This window comes from Bison bison, unplaced genomic scaffold (genome assembly GCF_000754665.1).
Source record: "Bison bison bison isolate TAMUID 2011002044 unplaced genomic scaffold, Bison_UMD1.0 scf7180017864228, whole genome shotgun sequence".
Lineage (NCBI taxonomy): Eukaryota > Metazoa > Chordata > Mammalia > Artiodactyla > Bovidae > Bison > Bison bison.
Window position 1 is genome coordinate 4,971,930 of NW_011494800.1, and position 16,753 is coordinate 4,988,682.

The following is a 16,753-nucleotide window of genomic DNA, read 5'->3' on the forward strand; positions in this document are numbered from 1 at the left end:
GTAAACATTTCAGGCTTTACAGTCTGTCATAACTGCTCAACTCTGTTATGGTGCAAAAACAGCCATACAGGAAACAAATTAGCATTGCTGTGCTGTGTTGTAATACTATCAACAAAAACAGGCTCCAAGCCCCCAATTTAGACATCTATCATGTAAGTTTAACTTACTAACACAAACTTCTGTTCACTTTAAAATGCCTGCCTAGTTGGAGGTCAATTCTTAACACCAGAGGATTCAACACCATAACAAGAGGAGGGGGCAAGACTATAAAAATCACTTCACTCTTCTACAAAATTATCAGATTTCTCACCTATAATGTACTTTTTTCTATCTGTTCTTAGCAGCCTGGCTTGACTCAGCTGACTAGTCAGGATAAGCTACCACCATTCACTTGAGTAATAACTGCAAAGATTTTCCAAGTTGATATGTATCAATTCCCTGAATGCTATTAACATACACCAAAAGCCTTCCAACTGAAAGTTTACCTATTTCTACATTTTACAAATGACAGAAAAAAAGAAACCTTCCAACTTAATCCTAAAGCCATCAACTAAACTCCCAGTTACTTTCTTAGAATGACTCAGAACTGCTAGGTGTCTTAAAATCCCAGTCTGGGATGTTTTAAAGCCCTGAACACCCCGTTCCCCCGCCAAAAAAACTAAGACTTTAAGAAATGGCAATAAAAATCATCCAAACAAATGAGCGCACACATCAACACAGTACACATTTCTTTAATCCTCCCTCAACACTTGGATATCTACCGAATACAAACCCACAACCCTAAAAATCTCTAAACTAGCTGCATTTGTATTATGATAACCAGATTTTTTATTTAATGGAAGCACAAAACATTATCTGTGCAAAAGGGTTCTTGCACGTTTATCCAGATTTGTTCTAAAAAGCACAATACATATTAAGCAAAAACTGGGAAAGTATTATAAAGCTTAATGGCTACATATGGAAGTACTTTTAAAACATCCAACAAACAAATTAACTACATTAAGTCATTTCCAATTAGGACAGGGAGGTCACACTGTGCCAAAAACTAGATCTTAACTAAAAACATGTAAAATTTCACTGCAATCTTAACCATGGCCTCAATTTTGACAAGTTTTACTATTTTCCAAACTTCTGCTTAACTTCATGACAGTTTATAATTCCTCATTTTTTTCCCTATTCTGATGATAAAAGAGCCAATACATTTTTATACAAAAGGATTTATTAAAAAACCAGTAAGACACTACTACATCATGACACTGTCACACTGGGCTTTTAACACAAGACTTGCTCTACAATACTGGGGGGAGGGGCATAAAACACAAATTGATTCTGAAGCATAGCAATTAAGAAATAAAACAATGAAAGCAAATTTCTTTTAATGAGAACTCAGAATTAAACTTCAGAGGGACCCAACGTCATACTTCCATTCGGGGACTTGATACAAAAAATTTAGTTTGAACTGATATTAGCAGGTGGCAGGAGCCACCTTCAAATGAATCTTCAATTTGGAAAATACTGCTTCACCACCTGGAGACAAAGAAGAAGAAAAAGAAACAGCAATCACTCCAGGCAGCTACAACACTTACCAAAATTTACATAAAACTGAGATATCCCTATGTCCCACTATATGTAAATATTGTATAACATTAAATGTGTGATATGTTTTATAAATTAAAGCTGAACAGTAGAGTCCATGAGCTGTAAATCCACATGTGCACCACTGGTTTAAGATGTGATATGCTTTCAAAGGGTTCTTTAAAATTACAAAAAGCTTTTCAAAAAGCATCTACCCAAGAACTCATAAAAAAGGTCAGTCAATTTGGTAAAAGGCATTTTGACCCAAGAGCATCTAATATTTAAACTTATTTTTATTGGATCAGCATATCTCTTGCCCATCGGAAATTATAGAAAAGTTATATACAACTAAAAGAAAAAGTTATCTATTATAATTATAGATATATAGGAAGTTGTCACAACAGGAATTCAGCTCAAGAACTTCTTGCAATTACTGCTACAACGTCTATAAATGGGAAAAGCAAGCATTAAAATAGATTAATAAAATATAAAATTAAGACTGGAAAATCCAGAGACAAGCTGTATCCTTAGAAGAATAAATAGTTAAAATTATTCAGTAAGCTGACGTATTTAACCATTACTGGGCCTGTAAAAAATGCATTAAAATTACATTACAAATAGTTTTTAAAAGCAAAGAAATAAGTGAAGGCAAAGCTTGAAGTATCCATTTTATTTTATAATGCTGATACAGGATGTTGGAAGAGACCATACCACACGGCAGCATTCGAGAGCGTGAGCATCTCGTACCCTGTCCGCATTGAGCGGGCCTGTGAGAATCGTGAAGTCAGCGCGACACAGGGCCTGCAAGGAAGTTCCCGCTGGCGGGTACAAACAAGGTATAATGTCAGAGTTAGTAGGCAATAGTTTTTTGCTGCAATTCCTTAATTTGTACCCATTAGCAGTACTTTACCTGTTAACTTTACTGACTTGTTAATAATAGGACAAAAAAGGCAAAAAGCTTTAAAGCACCTGTGTTACATATCTTGAAAAGTCACTATGTTAAAATATGATAAGCTGTGTGCTGTCACAGCTGGGTGCTGTGAAACTTTAAAATAGTAAACATTATATTAAGTACAATATAGAACATATAAACTACTTTAAGATGATAATAGGACTGTTTTGAGAACGTACCTGTTGGGGAAGTTGCAAATGAATAATTTAGTATGGTTTGTAGCTATTTTGATGGCCGCCTCGCCTGGATACTTTCCCATAGCCACTCTGCTGGTCTAAAGTAAAAACAGGGTTAGAACATCTGCAGTGGTTACACAGTACTAGTAAGAACAGTGTCTAATTTTAAATATAGCAAAAAATTAGGAGTTATCCTCCCAGCATAAAAAATCACCATCTCCAATCATTTAACAAGTATATGTTGAATGCCTACAATGAGAAGCATTCAGGATGAGTTGATTACTTGATTCTTATATAAAATGGAACACAATCCCTTGACCCTTACAGTTTAAAGGTTTAGAGTTTCATAGCAGACACTTTTACAACCACCAGGTAAAACCGTCTTACAATTTAGAACAGGAGATTCTGTCAACCACAATCAACGTTTCTTATCTCTGCCCTTCTAAGCAAAGGGCTCCAAGCTCACCCAGCCATCTTTGCTGACCTTCTTCTGACTTTAGTTAGCCTATTATTGTGCAGCAGGCCTAGTCACCTAAGAAAGGATATGATTCCAAGAACTGGTCTAACCAAGGAAGAAAAAGAATCACCACTTAAAACAATGCAATCAATGCAACCAGTCTCCTCCAAACAAATCTAAAATTGTTTCCAGTAGAGCCCCTTCCCTGAAAGGCAGAAGTCACCACGAATTAGGAGAGCAACATATCAAGTTGCACAATAAAGTCAGGGCTTCACATGTCTCAATTTCAAGGGTTCTTTTTTGCCCCATCAAGTTCAACAACTGTTTTAACAATTTACACCTGATTATCTTATGGTGAGGATACGATTTGTTGTAACTGGCAACATCCTTCGCTTTTATAGGATTTAAGACACATCATGCCAAGATTATTGGTTGGTCCAAGAACTGACATTTAGAATACCTTGAACTTACAAGACCTGACCTAACCTTAAAGTTTCTAAAAGCAAGAAAAACCGAAGCCCAGCAAACATATACAGAAACACACATACACCTTACCCTTAGAGCGTGCATGTGCTACAAAAGCTGGGAGAAACAGCAAAAAATGGCTGCAGTTTCAAGTTTCCAGGAATTTGAAACCTGAAGAAGTTTGCACTTGGCAAAGCTACACTAACCTTTCTACCTATCCAAATTTGTACAAAATAAATGTCAAATAGCAGTTAATATAAAAAGTATAGTACTTACTGCTATAATCACCATATCCATAGTAGTTGTTGTAACCAGTGTAGTCATATCCTCCATAACCACCGTAACCTTGGCTGTTATATCCATAGTTGCCATAGCCTTGATTCCAATAGTTACTATATCCCTGGTTCCAGTTTTGACTGGGGCCTGCAGCACATTAATAGGTTCACTAAAGTCAGAAGATCAGCAAAGATCTTTACTTCAGGATAATTAAAAAGTAGAAAAGCTTAAGATAAGAGTAAACTTAGGCTCAAGCTTACCACCACCTCTTCCACGAGCTCTTCCTGCAAATCCTCCTCTCGATCCCCACTGCTGCTGTTGCTGATACTGTTCCTTCGACATAGCTACTTTGATTTCACACTAAAGAGAGAAAAAAGTATGTGATTATACTGACTCAAGGAAAAAAAAATAACCAGAATAGCCAATACTGTCTAAAACATACAGTGGGCTGATTTGATACTTTCCTCAAATCAATTCTTCAAGTAAACCAATCATCAGTACTTGGAGAAATAACACTTCTGACAGATCCAAGAAGTATCTGCTTGAGTATGCTACTATATTCTATTTGTTGGGTCCTCAGAAAATATCTCCTGGTAAAGTCTAGACAAAAATTCACTTAAAAACAAAAAAAATATTCCCCAACTAAAAGCAAAAAGTCAAAGAATGACTGATAAATAAGGAGCCAATAAGACATCTTTAAAGCAGAAGCACACAAACTGAGCCTTTTATAGAAAGTTTACATGATTAACTCTCAACACCACCCAGTATTATCTACAATTGCTTAACTTACTTTACTAAGACCAACATTGTGATATTTCTTTTCCATTATCTTCTTCACTGGTTCCTCTTCCTTAAAGGTAATAAAGCAGAATCCACGCCTCTTATTGGTCTTGTTGTCCATGGGGAGCTCTATGGATTCAACCTGATTATTAAAAAAAAAAAAAAAAAGTTATAATACCTTAGTTTGCAAGTTTAGTAGGGAAAATGCACAGAGAAAACAAGCATTTGGCCCTCAAGCTCTATTCTGCTGTCTCTCCGTTTACTTTACTCTTTTAAAAGAAGTTTTCACATTAGAATATGCACTCCACCTAAAGTCTTTAAAGCTTTTTATAAAAATACAGCTTCCCAGGGCACTGACATATATTACTTAATTCAAGGGTCACAAACTCAAATGCCCACTAAGCACAAGCAAAAGGAAACAATACATTTTTAAAAATTTTGGCCGTGCCATTCAGCATGTGGGATATTAGTCCCCTGACCAAGGATCAAACTCACGCCCTCTGCATGGCAAGAGTGAAGTCTTAACCACTGAACACCAGGAACATCCCAAAACAGTCTATTTTAAGAGAAACAGAATTAAAGTGACTGTGTTTGGGAGAATATGGGGGAATGGTGAGAACTGCTAACAACTATAAAGAATATTCGAGCAAAGGTAGAAGCTGCTACACTTAAATCTTAGATGGCTGTAACCATGTAAGAAGGCAATCCCAATGTTGCTTGATCTTACAAATATCGAAGAAAAGGTAAATGCCCAGATTTTTGCGGGAAATATTTCAGCTCTTAAATACTAACAACAAAACAAGCAATATGTCTGTCTGAATCATACCAAGGATGTCTGCCGGCTGTATCTAGGTCTAAAGACTCAAATTTCTCAGCTTTAAATCATTAATTCACAAACAGAATCTAAATCTGTAATTAGCTTCATAAAATCTGCACATATACATGTACTTAACTGAGAAGGCACTCCACCATATTTTTAGTTTATTTCTTTTCTATTCTCAACTGAAGCATTGCCTTGTATATCTCAGGTAATCCAATCTTGATTTCTTCCTCATTTAGTTTTATTCCTTCTACTAATCCAGTAAATTTCAAAATAGGAACATCTCCTTTAAAGTTTGTGTACATTGTGCCCAGGGACACTGCGCACAACAGCTCCTCAATAAACCAGCACAGGCAATCTTCTAACCTCCAAAGACACTACTGAAAATATTACTAATAAAGTATCTACACCATCCTTATTTCCAAACAAATCACATTATCTGTCCAAACTTCAAAACAATTTTGAGAAATCTATAATGTGACAACTGTATTTATTTCCAAACAAATCACATTATCTGTCCAAACTTCAAAACAATTTTGAGAAATCTATAATGTGACAACTGTATTTATACTAAATTTGACAAAAACAAACAAACAAAAAAAAACAAAAAAAACACGGGTCAAAATATTAACACATACCTCACCAAAACCACCAAAGTACTCCCTTATTTTCTCTTCAGGTGTATCTGGAGAAAGGCCACCAACAAAAATTTTTTTAACAGGCTCTTTTGTTTTCATGGCTTTGGCCCTCTTAGGATCAATCACCTTCCCATTCAATTTATGTTCTTTCTGATCCATGACCTAAGGAAATTGAAGTTTTTCATTTGAAAGATGTGTATCTTAACTAAAGTTCAGAGATCATTAACTTACTTAAGAATAACTATAGTTGAATAAATATAGCTAATGCCAGACATACGTTGACCAGCTTACAGTTAAACCGTCCAAATGTAGTGATGTGCCATCTGCTAATATATACTAGTGTTTAAGCCTCAAGGTCAGTTAAGAATGAGAAGGGTTAATCAATAATCCGAAAATCATCATGCCTTTATCTATCAGCTCTATAAGCATGATTGCTACTTCCCTGTAGCCTAAAGACTGAAATGTAAAATGATTCAGTCAAGTTTCCTGCCTACAGATTTCAACATCTCTACTTCTGTAAACATGTCACAGCACATCTTTCCAATCAAGCATCTTTAAAGGCTTTTAAATTTAATCTTAATATAGTAGAGCCTGGCACATGAAGTATTCAGTAAACAATTCTTCAATCTGATTCTTAAAATGTATTGGCAAAAGCCGTTATCTTTTCCTTCATATAAGCAAAGAGGGAAATCACAAACAATGGGCATATTAATTTTATCAAACTATTCACATATTTTATTATTAACTGATGAGAACACATAGCACACTACCTTATCTACACTCTCCGACTCTTTAAATAGCACAAAGCCAAAACCCCTCGATCGCCCTGTGATAGGATCTAACTTCAGAGTGCAGTCTACGACTTCACCAAATTTGGAGAAGTAGTCCTTCAGATCTTTCTTTGTAGTGTCCCAGCTAAGGCCTCCTATAAACATTTTCCTGTAAAGACAAAAAGCAATATTAAAATGCTAAGAAGTTTTTTATTTTGCCTTAAGTATCCACATCAATAATATACTTTCCCCAAACTGCACCAATTTACTGGGCAGTATATTGAAATGTCACTCTTCCTACATAACCACATATCAAGAACACTCTATTACAGTTTGGGAGAGTTTTATCACTACTGCGCCTGCATAATCAATTACAAGATAGTGAGCAAGCAGCAGATTAAGTCTTTTGACTTATGAAAAAGATAAGTGCATCCCCAAGGTAAAAAGAGTGTATACCGTCTTTCTTAAATTACAATACTGCTAATAGCGAAATACAGAATTTCACCTTGAAATTTCTCTTCCAAATCTTTATTAAACTTATAAAAAGGTTATGCAGTTCCCACTAATCACAGCAGCTACCATGTGCTTACACTGAAGTTTCTTTTCTAACAGTTCTCTCATTAATAAAACTCTTAGCACAAAAAAATGAGAAAGTCTCACAATTAAGTTGTAAACCAAGTTTTTGGATGTGCTAAGAATCCTTAATAAAGACAAAAGTAATCACATAAGCAATTTAATGAATAAAAAGAATTATCCAGTGAAGCAAAACCCACTAATTAGCCTAGATGATTTATTTCCAGTAGAACCTCAGTTAACCAGCAATAAGATATTTAAATCTTTAAAATGCTACAAGTGACAAGTGGTAAGTGGAAACCACCAAGACACTTTAAATCCAAACTACAGCCCCCCTCAAAAGAAAATTTAACATGAAATCCTATTTTTATTACAGCAAAAGGTCATAAAGCTCAGATCTGGCAGCTCTGTGAGCCCTATGACTTCTGCCCTCTTTACCCAGTCCCACAAAAGAGCTAACATTACCTCCTATCCTTTGGAGAGACTGAAGATTGTTACTTTAAGGGTAAACTGTCAGAATTTGTTATGTGAGGACTAAAAATCAATTTCAACATGGGAGTAAAACCATGTTTGGTCAACGACTTCTATCTGTAACTACAGATAGGGTCAGAGGCAAGGGCAGGGGGGGAATGTGGTGCTAACTTTCAGCTCTGGAAAGAAATTAAAGCAAGAACATCTCCATCTTGTGGGCCTCTTAGAATTCTGCCACTGAAACCAACTCTTTCAACAAAAGGACAAAGTCTTATCTCTAGAATAAGATCCTGCTTCAGCTTAACCTAAAAATGCCAGATTAACTGAGGTGTTACTGATCTTACTGTTTTATCAGTCTTGTTCTTACTTCCAATGATAAATTTAACACAAAAAAAGTCATTTTTAGGCATACAGTGTGCTTCCCATTTAAGTTAGGTTTTCAACTTGTACCTGTATTCTAGAACTGGACTATTTATATGCTTAACATTCAGAATTCTAATAAAATTTCCACACTCTAAGTAACTTTTATTAACCCTTTTTGTATTCTATAATCAAAGGAGTATAACAAAACACTCATGATGTACAGGTATTTTTTAATGTTTATGGCTAATTCCATGGGGAAAAAGTTGAGGTATTTTCAATGACATTTTCTTTCATATCCAGTGAAATAATATACAGTCCAAGTTACTTAAATTGCTTTAAGCACTTTTATTTTTAACCTACAGATCCAGAGTATGTACCTTCATAGACGAAAGTACATTATCAACATTTACTCTTTCAAGGTGAAGAGGACACTACTATCTTTTTCATGAGAAAGAAACTGGCTATAAGGCAATGACCTCTTACTCTGATATTCACGGGATGTTCTTGATAGAAACAATTTCAACTATGTTAAAATCCAACTATTAAATTACTACTATTGTGATTATTACAGAAACTTTCCACCAATAATTTAACAGTTTGAAGTTATTTCAACCTGAAGAGAATAATTAAAGAAGCCTTTTTTAAAAAACTGAAATTGAAAGGCAAGAAAATCCTGTGGCTGTCTGGCCTATTCCTCAGATACTGAGACAAAACTAGTTTTGATTTTATTTACCCAAGGCAATATTTTATTTACCCAAGGCAATGTTTTTATTGAGTTGTGTCCTCAATTTAAAATTAATAAAAAATAGTTACAAAGAAATAAAATATAACACCAAGAATGAGGCACATTCTATTATTCACAAACCCCAAACTTCGTCAACATTAGAAATCAGTTTTCTTAAATACTACATAAGCATACTAACTCATCAATTGGTCCATTAAGTGTTCTTTAGAGAAACTCTGCACATTTAATAAGAGTCCTGAAGATCAAAAAATACTTAAATGTGCCTACCTTAAGAGTTAAAAGGTCACTGAAGAGGCTATCCTTCTTAAACTAATAGTCATATCCTATTTATCCAGAACAGCAAATGTCCTAGACAACTGTAACTTATAGATATTCCAGAGAATAATTGTTGTTTGTCAAAAAATTAGAGCAAAATATGTAGTAATAAAACTTTAGCCATCCAGCACCTTTAAAGAACAAGCCAGATAGTCCACCTTCCTTCAAGTATTTCCTGTTTCCCTAGTCTCTCAATTGTTTAATGTTCAATTTACTTGGAATGCGCCTAGATGGAATGGCAACCCATTCCAGTACTCTTGCCTGGAGAATCCCATGGACAGAGGAGTCTGGCGGGCTACAGTCGGTGGGGTCCCAAAGAGTCGGACACGACTGAGCAATTAACGCACTACTTGATTTTTTTTCTTTTTCCCCTACAGCATACTGCACATACTCTTCTGCTGTAATCATGATTTAACACTCTGTCAGTCACCACTGACACCTTATGCTACTTGTAGCATGCCTACACTCTTCTGAACTTTTTATTAATGCATTAAATACCTTATTCCTTGGCTCTAGCTTTTTTAGTTCTAGTTTTCATTTTTGCCAGATTAATCAGCAGCCGCTATTCTAAAATGCTCCCTGCTCCATTTTGGGGGAAGTTAGTTGGCACGTGATTTTTTTCTAATTTTTGGTAAAGTAACAGTAAACAGCCTCTGACCAGGAGTTTAACTGGCTCTTTTTGAGATTAATTCATTACCATTTTGGCAGCCCCAAAGCACTCTTCTGCTGCTCTAATAAGGCAGGCTGCTGCACAAAACTGATAACCAGACAGGTGGATATACTACAATGAACATACTGTACCAAATCCACCCCATCTTTACCAAATGTAACATATTAAATCCATCCCGTCTTTATTCAGTAGACATACCAAAATATAACAGATAAAAGTAAGCCTGTTATCTTAATTCTGGATAAATGGGAACTTATTTTAGCGTCTTTATAACATGAGCATTCCCACATCCCGACTCAAATTATGAAATGGTATAAGACATCAATTTAAACTACCTGTATTTTATATTACTATATCTTACTTAAAGCACAATATCTTATCTGTCCAGATTACCTTCGCTGCCTTGAATGCAAAGACTGACTTTCAAGTTACTTACACCCCTGCAATGATACACAAACATTTTACAATGAAGGAGAGCTGGACTTTCATAAAAATCCTGAACAGTCAAGTTAAAACTACAGCACAGGACTTGTTCAAGTAGCAAAATTGGGTCCCTAATACTACAAGTTTAAAATCTGATCCTTACCTGTAAGTGAATCAATAATCCCAATTGAAGTGTAGAACTTCATCTACAGTATCAACGAAGTTTAATTTTTTAATTCTATCTATAAAATTATTTAGCACCCCAGAAGCAATACAGTACACAACTTAAAATACCTACTGAAGAATTAAAATATCCTTGCCTTATAAATACTGACATTATACCATACTATAGTATTAAATGACAAGCATTGCAGATAAGTCTCCAAATGAGACTTGAGGGTGCTTTGTGGGACATTCTCTTCTAGAGGTTAGAGGCAGTGAGCCAAGCTACTTGGGGTTTAAATCCTTCCTTCAGAACTTACTGAACGCTTACCTCGGCTACCTGCAATAAGGATTTAAATGGCACAAAACATGGTCTGACACACTCTAAGTGCTCAATAAAAACAAATTACTATTTAGAAGGGTAGAACACAAACTAAATATTAAAATATTAAATAATTTTTTCATTTATTCAATGACTTGTTTTTAATCTGCATGAGCTAAAGTTTCCAACATTAAAGGTGTATAGGCCAAGATGAGTTTTATACAAATGGATCCTAAAAGATTATTAATGCTGAAGACCTAGCCTCAAAACTTTATATATCCCATATAAAAAATACAGACAGGAAATTAGGTTGTCTGAGACTCTTTAAATAAAATGTAGTTCCAAATTCACACTAATGATTTGTTTGTACTCTACATAAATGCCAGTAACTTTAGTAAGGAAGAATTTCTAAATATAAAAAGCAATATGTAAGCAACAGTACTGGCTGGTGGAAGCTGTTTCTTCCCATCTAAGAACTTTATTTTCAATACTACTGAGGCCTCTAGGTTTAAACACTCCAAACTCAATAGTATTTTTTATATAAAGATACTTCCCCTAACAAGGCTTTACTGTCAAATACCCTATTCAAAGTAATACATCATTACTTTGAATATCATTCATTACACTTCTTTCCAATTTTGGAAAAGGGCAAAGAAAGTTCTCTTTTAAAACTTCCCAACAACTTGCAATCTTCCATATGTAGTTTCATAACAAATTCTGACAGTTTAAAAACTACAACAGAATGTCAAACTGATAATACATTTCAAGTATGTAACATGACTGGCTAAGTACTGTCACCTTTTAGAGTAATGTCACTCAAGCATAAACACTAATCCTTATTTAAATAAAATTTCTGGTATTTTATCATTATGTCTTTACAATCCTAAAATATTAAACATTATTGCTAGTAAGGACTCTTACCAGTAGATAAAAAAATGAGTATTTATTTTTCCTTATGAAATACAGATTTAGTTTAAAATTAAGTCAGCAGTTACCTAAAACAGGGAGGGGTTCATTTTTTGCAACTAGATATCACATGGTATCATTTTAGAATCTGTATTAAAAAAAAAATACCCCTGGAAATGGCTTGACAAACTTTTAGTAAGTCAATAAAAAAAAAAATTCTTCTAAGAGCTAATGTATCAGATCTTATTTCTTCATACTCTGAATGAACCTAAATGACTAAAAAGGACAACTGAGTTGAAATCTAATAGCTAATAAACATGAGAATTTTTTAACAAACTTTAAATGTTTAACCCAAAATTTCCCCTTTTCATTTCATTCCCAAGCAAGAATGACATCTTGTATTTTTGCTTTTAAAATAAACTCTCAATCAACTTTGTAAGATAAACACTGTTCTACCTAGAGGTTAAGATTCTGGTTAACTGAGATTACTACACGTTCACAATTCTTTATCAACACTAAACTCATCAAATGATTTTCACCTTTCTCCATGGAACTTCAGAATCTTGCAATGCTTTAAAATCACATTACTTTTTAATAATGTAAGGGGGAAAATATTTAAGATTCATTCCATGACATTGTCTGTTGATTCTTTTCGAGTATACTGGCTGACAATTTCATCTCTTTCTCATGAGACTTGGGGTAGGGAGACAGAGCTGGGTTTCCCGGCTGTTTGGGCTTTGTGATAGCTTCAAGTCTAGATAAGCAGGAGCTTACAGAACATGACCCAATGCTTAAAACTATCACCTTGATTATTGGCCAAACACTGCCAGTAATATGAGTCTCCCAATCCACCCCCAAAGAGTCTTAAATGTCTAGCTCCAATGTATAATATAATACTCCAGAAACTAAAACATGCTTACCTTTACTCCACAGGAGTAAACCACTGGCAGTATCAACTATTAAGGCACAGGATAAATACACACAAGCTATGAAAGCAGGCTATGTAGTCAATCTTCCTGTGGTGAGCAGTGTTTCCATCAAACAGATCAGCAAACCAAGTAACAAACATGTTATATTACCTGAGACCACACTGTTGGAAGTGAAGTAACAGAAACAGATTCCACGCTTCCAGCATCCAGTTCAGTGCCCTATCTACTAAAACGTTGAAGCAGAACTAAAGTCAAATAAAACTTCAACTAACAAAGGTTGTTTCATCACTCCATTTGTGAACCTGCACACACTCAAGGTGCAATTTTAATTCAAATACCGGAAAAAATTAATTCTATTCCTTTTTAAATGCTTTCAAGCTAAAACTAATCACCCTCAATATTGGCCATGAAATCACACACAATGTTAAATTCAAAACTCTTATTAGGGCACCCTTACAGATGACAGAGTACCCTGGTAATGTTAAAAAAAAAAAAAACAAAACAGAAAAACTCACAGTAAACATACACTTAATTTATAAAAGGGGCTACAAGTATATTCATCTCAAAAAGCAACACTTAAAAACTGATATTCAATGATATTCTCCAATTCCAAACCCAAAAGGTCAGGTGATTTTAGTATCCTGTATATTGAAGAAAAAACATGAAACGAAGAGAATTGAGTACTCCTTCCTTACATGTTCATCATCTTAAGATCTGGGGGCATCCATTTCTGCAATTTTAGCCCTGGAAGCTGTCAAAGGTTCCAAAGAATGCTAAAATTCAGTCTACTCAGGGTCTCAACTTTATAGTAAATCCAACATACTAAATCAAAGGCCAGTCAATCTGGCGTGAGACTATTTTATCTAAAAGTAACTGTTCTTCTACAAAGCAATGTTCAAGATGCCCCAGAAGCACCAGGATATAGAGTATAATCTCAAATATTTAAAACAAAAACTTGTTAGGTAGACCCATTTCTTAAAAATTAGATGGGTGACAACCTATAGCACATTTAATTTACAATATTCTCAAACAGGAAGAATCATATTTAAATTTATACACTAACAGTTACAGTACTATATCAATCAACCTATTACTAGGAAATTATTGCTGTACTTTGGCTGATAGACAAAAGGGTTATTCTGCTTGTGTAATCCAATGAAGGTTAAGTCAATGCACCTACCCTGTAAAACTGTCTGAAGGTTAACATAGTATTATTACAGCTCCCCATGAATCATTAGAATGTAAAAACTTTGTCTCCAGGTAGCTTGCTATACATGGAATGCATTATTTTAGCAGACACTAAGTGATTTTAGAGTATCTAAAAGGATTGTGGCCCTATAGAGGAGGAGTAAGTCCACACCAAAACGGGAAATCCCAGTGTAGTAGTTTCTAAGTAAAAACTTGGAATGTGAAAGTTGGAAAAATTAAAATGAGGTGAACTCAGGAAGGCATTTTACTATAGAAATACCCTAAACGTCCACAGTAAATTGTGGAAACCCTTTATTCCACTAGAGGTTTAACAAGCATGTCCTCCTCAAAATGCCTGTTTATTCTTGTATTAAAAATGAACACTTCAGTCTACAATTTAAAATAGTTTTAAGATGAAATTGTAATCACTTTAGTCTCATTAGAATCGTAAAAACACACACACAAAAAGATATGTTTAAGAAATTAAATTTAGATAATTTTGTCTCTATTAACCACTATTTCACTATTATGAAACTTTTCCCCAGTTTTCCTCAAATTGGGACACAGAGAACAGCACATAGGGTGGCAAGTGCAGACACCAAAAAGATTAGAAATTTTGAGGGATTTTTTTGTTGTTGTTTAAAAAACAGTATGTGTAAAGCACGAGGCTAACTGATGAGACAGTAATTTTTTAAGTCAAATTATTAGACTTTAAAAATGAAAATATTTGTTAAAACCTAAAATTGTTAGCTGTAAATATTCAATTGTTCAATTTTCCTGAGAGATCACTCAAAAAACTTGCAAAGTTATAGTATTAGGTAACAGAACACAAAAATTATCGCAAAGTCAAAGAAATAACCAACCTTTATACCTAAGTGTATGGTCCTTTCAAATTACTGAAAATAACTGCTTACATAAGATGAAATAAGTAATGGAGCAGTCAAGTACAGTTGTAATTTATACTTAGTTTGCCACTATTGCCTAGAAATGAAATTCAACTATCAAAGGGCCAAACATTAATTTCCATCAAAAAACTTTTATTCAGTATGTCAAACTTCATCTCCAATATAAAACTGGACAGATTTCAGTGAAAGAAAATAACAGTAATAAGCTCCTGTAAGATTTAAATGTTATCCCAACTGGGTTCTTAGAATGTAGTCTCTACAGCTGTAGGTCAACTACCTGCAATTTACCTGCCCTCTAAACACCAGTGGTAGTAAATACAAACTCTTAGAAAACTCAAATATAACCTAAAGGCTGAAATAGTGACATCTGGAGGAAGGGAGGGATAAAAAGAACAATAATCTACCAGACTTCCAAAAAGTCATGCAATTGTGAATACATGTAAACCAACTGTAATTAACATTCCAGCCAAATCACACTGAACATCTAAAAGTCTGATTTAAGCTGTAGTGGAAAGCCACATCAATATGATCTAACACTAATGTGCAATTCTTTTTAAAGTTGTGTTTACAAATATGTTTGGAGATTTTTTAAAAAACTTCATTTTTGCATACATATACACAATACTACTTTAAAAATGGTTTTGACATCTCCAGAATACTTCAGTATAACATGCAATATATTTTAAACACACAATACTTCGTATCAGATAACCTTCACACATAGCATTAAAGTTAGAATTACAAGGAAATTTTGTCTTAACAAAATCAAATCAACTTTCAATTTACTTTTTCTTGCTCACATAGAAAACATCATTACTAATTATATTAAGCATTAATTGGCCAAACCACAAATACATGCATTACCACAGACCAAAAACCATGTAATGGCATCAATTTTGCCCAAAGATTACACACATGCCTAAAAGGTTTTATATCCCAGGTACAAAATATCCTACTGTACTAAAGTCTAGAATTTCCTGGGAATCAATGGGCAACTAACCAATTCAAAGCCTCCACATGTTATGACTACTGAAACCTTTATAATACAGAAATAAAATGTAAAAGTTTTACCATTCTTCCCGCTGTGCCGTCGCTGCTTCAGAGTGTCGTGGGGAGGAGTTTGAATGGCTAGGGAATTAACAACCGGTACAGCAACCAATCAAAATTCTAGTTTTAGTGTTTGACATGTTAGGGTTAAAAACTTTAATTTATTTACACTCTAGTTCAATAGTAGATTAACTACAAAGGCAGCTGCTTTGTGATTTGAAAATTCAGAACAGAAAGCCTGCCCCAAACAGTAAGTTAAACAATTAATCATTTGGCTGCCTCTGTCCAAATAACAGAATTCAGAAAAAAACCAAAACGTTAAAGGCTTAAATTTCCAAACATTTAACATATCCCTTTCTTAAACTAAGTCGTACATAATTCAAGATAAATGAAGTTTCCCCATCCCACCTCTACTCTCCCAAAGCCAGCAATCAGCAAAACAGCCCCACACAAGTCTGCCTCGGCTGAGAATATTAAATCCTGTATCCAAAGGGCTTATCTCTCCCGCTGCAAAGCTTGTGCTTTTTCCCAATAAAGGACACCGTGTTTTCTAATATTGGGTTAAAGCGACATTTTACTGTTTTTACCTTCTACCAACACCTTTCTCCTTGTTACAGCGGAAAAAAGTTCACAGACACACCCCCCCCCGCCCCAACTACAAAAATTAATGGAAGCGATAACCCAAGATGAGTGATCAGTAACGGGAATAAGAAAACTCAAGCAAGAACCTCGATTTAGTCCCTCCTGCTAACTCCTGTATTATGCTCCCGGCTCCCAAATGCTGCGTTCTAATAAATACTATGCAGCTTTAAGTAATACACACAA

General features: G+C 34.6%; 1 protein-coding gene across 3 annotated transcripts; it reads right to left on the reverse strand.

The window, feature by feature from the left end:
- Positions 1–1,201: 1,201 nt before the first annotated feature.
- HNRNPD (heterogeneous nuclear ribonucleoprotein D (AU-rich element RNA binding protein 1, 37kDa)) lies at positions 1,202–16,747 on the reverse strand. 3 transcript variants are annotated; one of them, XM_010845912.1, is made up of 8 exons: positions 15,953–16,747; positions 6,910–7,078; positions 6,140–6,301; positions 4,692–4,823; positions 4,162–4,261; positions 3,902–4,048; positions 2,707–2,801; positions 1,202–1,527 (listed from the first exon to the last, which is right to left on the reverse strand). In XM_010845912.1, exons 2-7 carry the CDS (start codon positions 7,072–7,074, stop codon positions 2,734–2,736), a joined length of 774 nt encoding a protein of 257 aa, XP_010844214.1. In that variant the 5' UTR covers positions 7,075–7,078; positions 15,953–16,747; the 3' UTR covers positions 1,202–1,527; positions 2,707–2,733. The 3 variants fall into 3 exon arrangements, with proteins under 3 accessions (XP_010844214.1, XP_010844215.1, XP_010844216.1); XM_010845913.1 differs by lacking the exon at positions 1,202–1,527 and adding an exon at positions 1,537–2,393; XM_010845914.1 differs by lacking the exons at positions 1,202–1,527; positions 3,902–4,048 and adding an exon at positions 1,537–2,393.
- Positions 16,748–16,753: the final 6 nt, after the last annotated feature.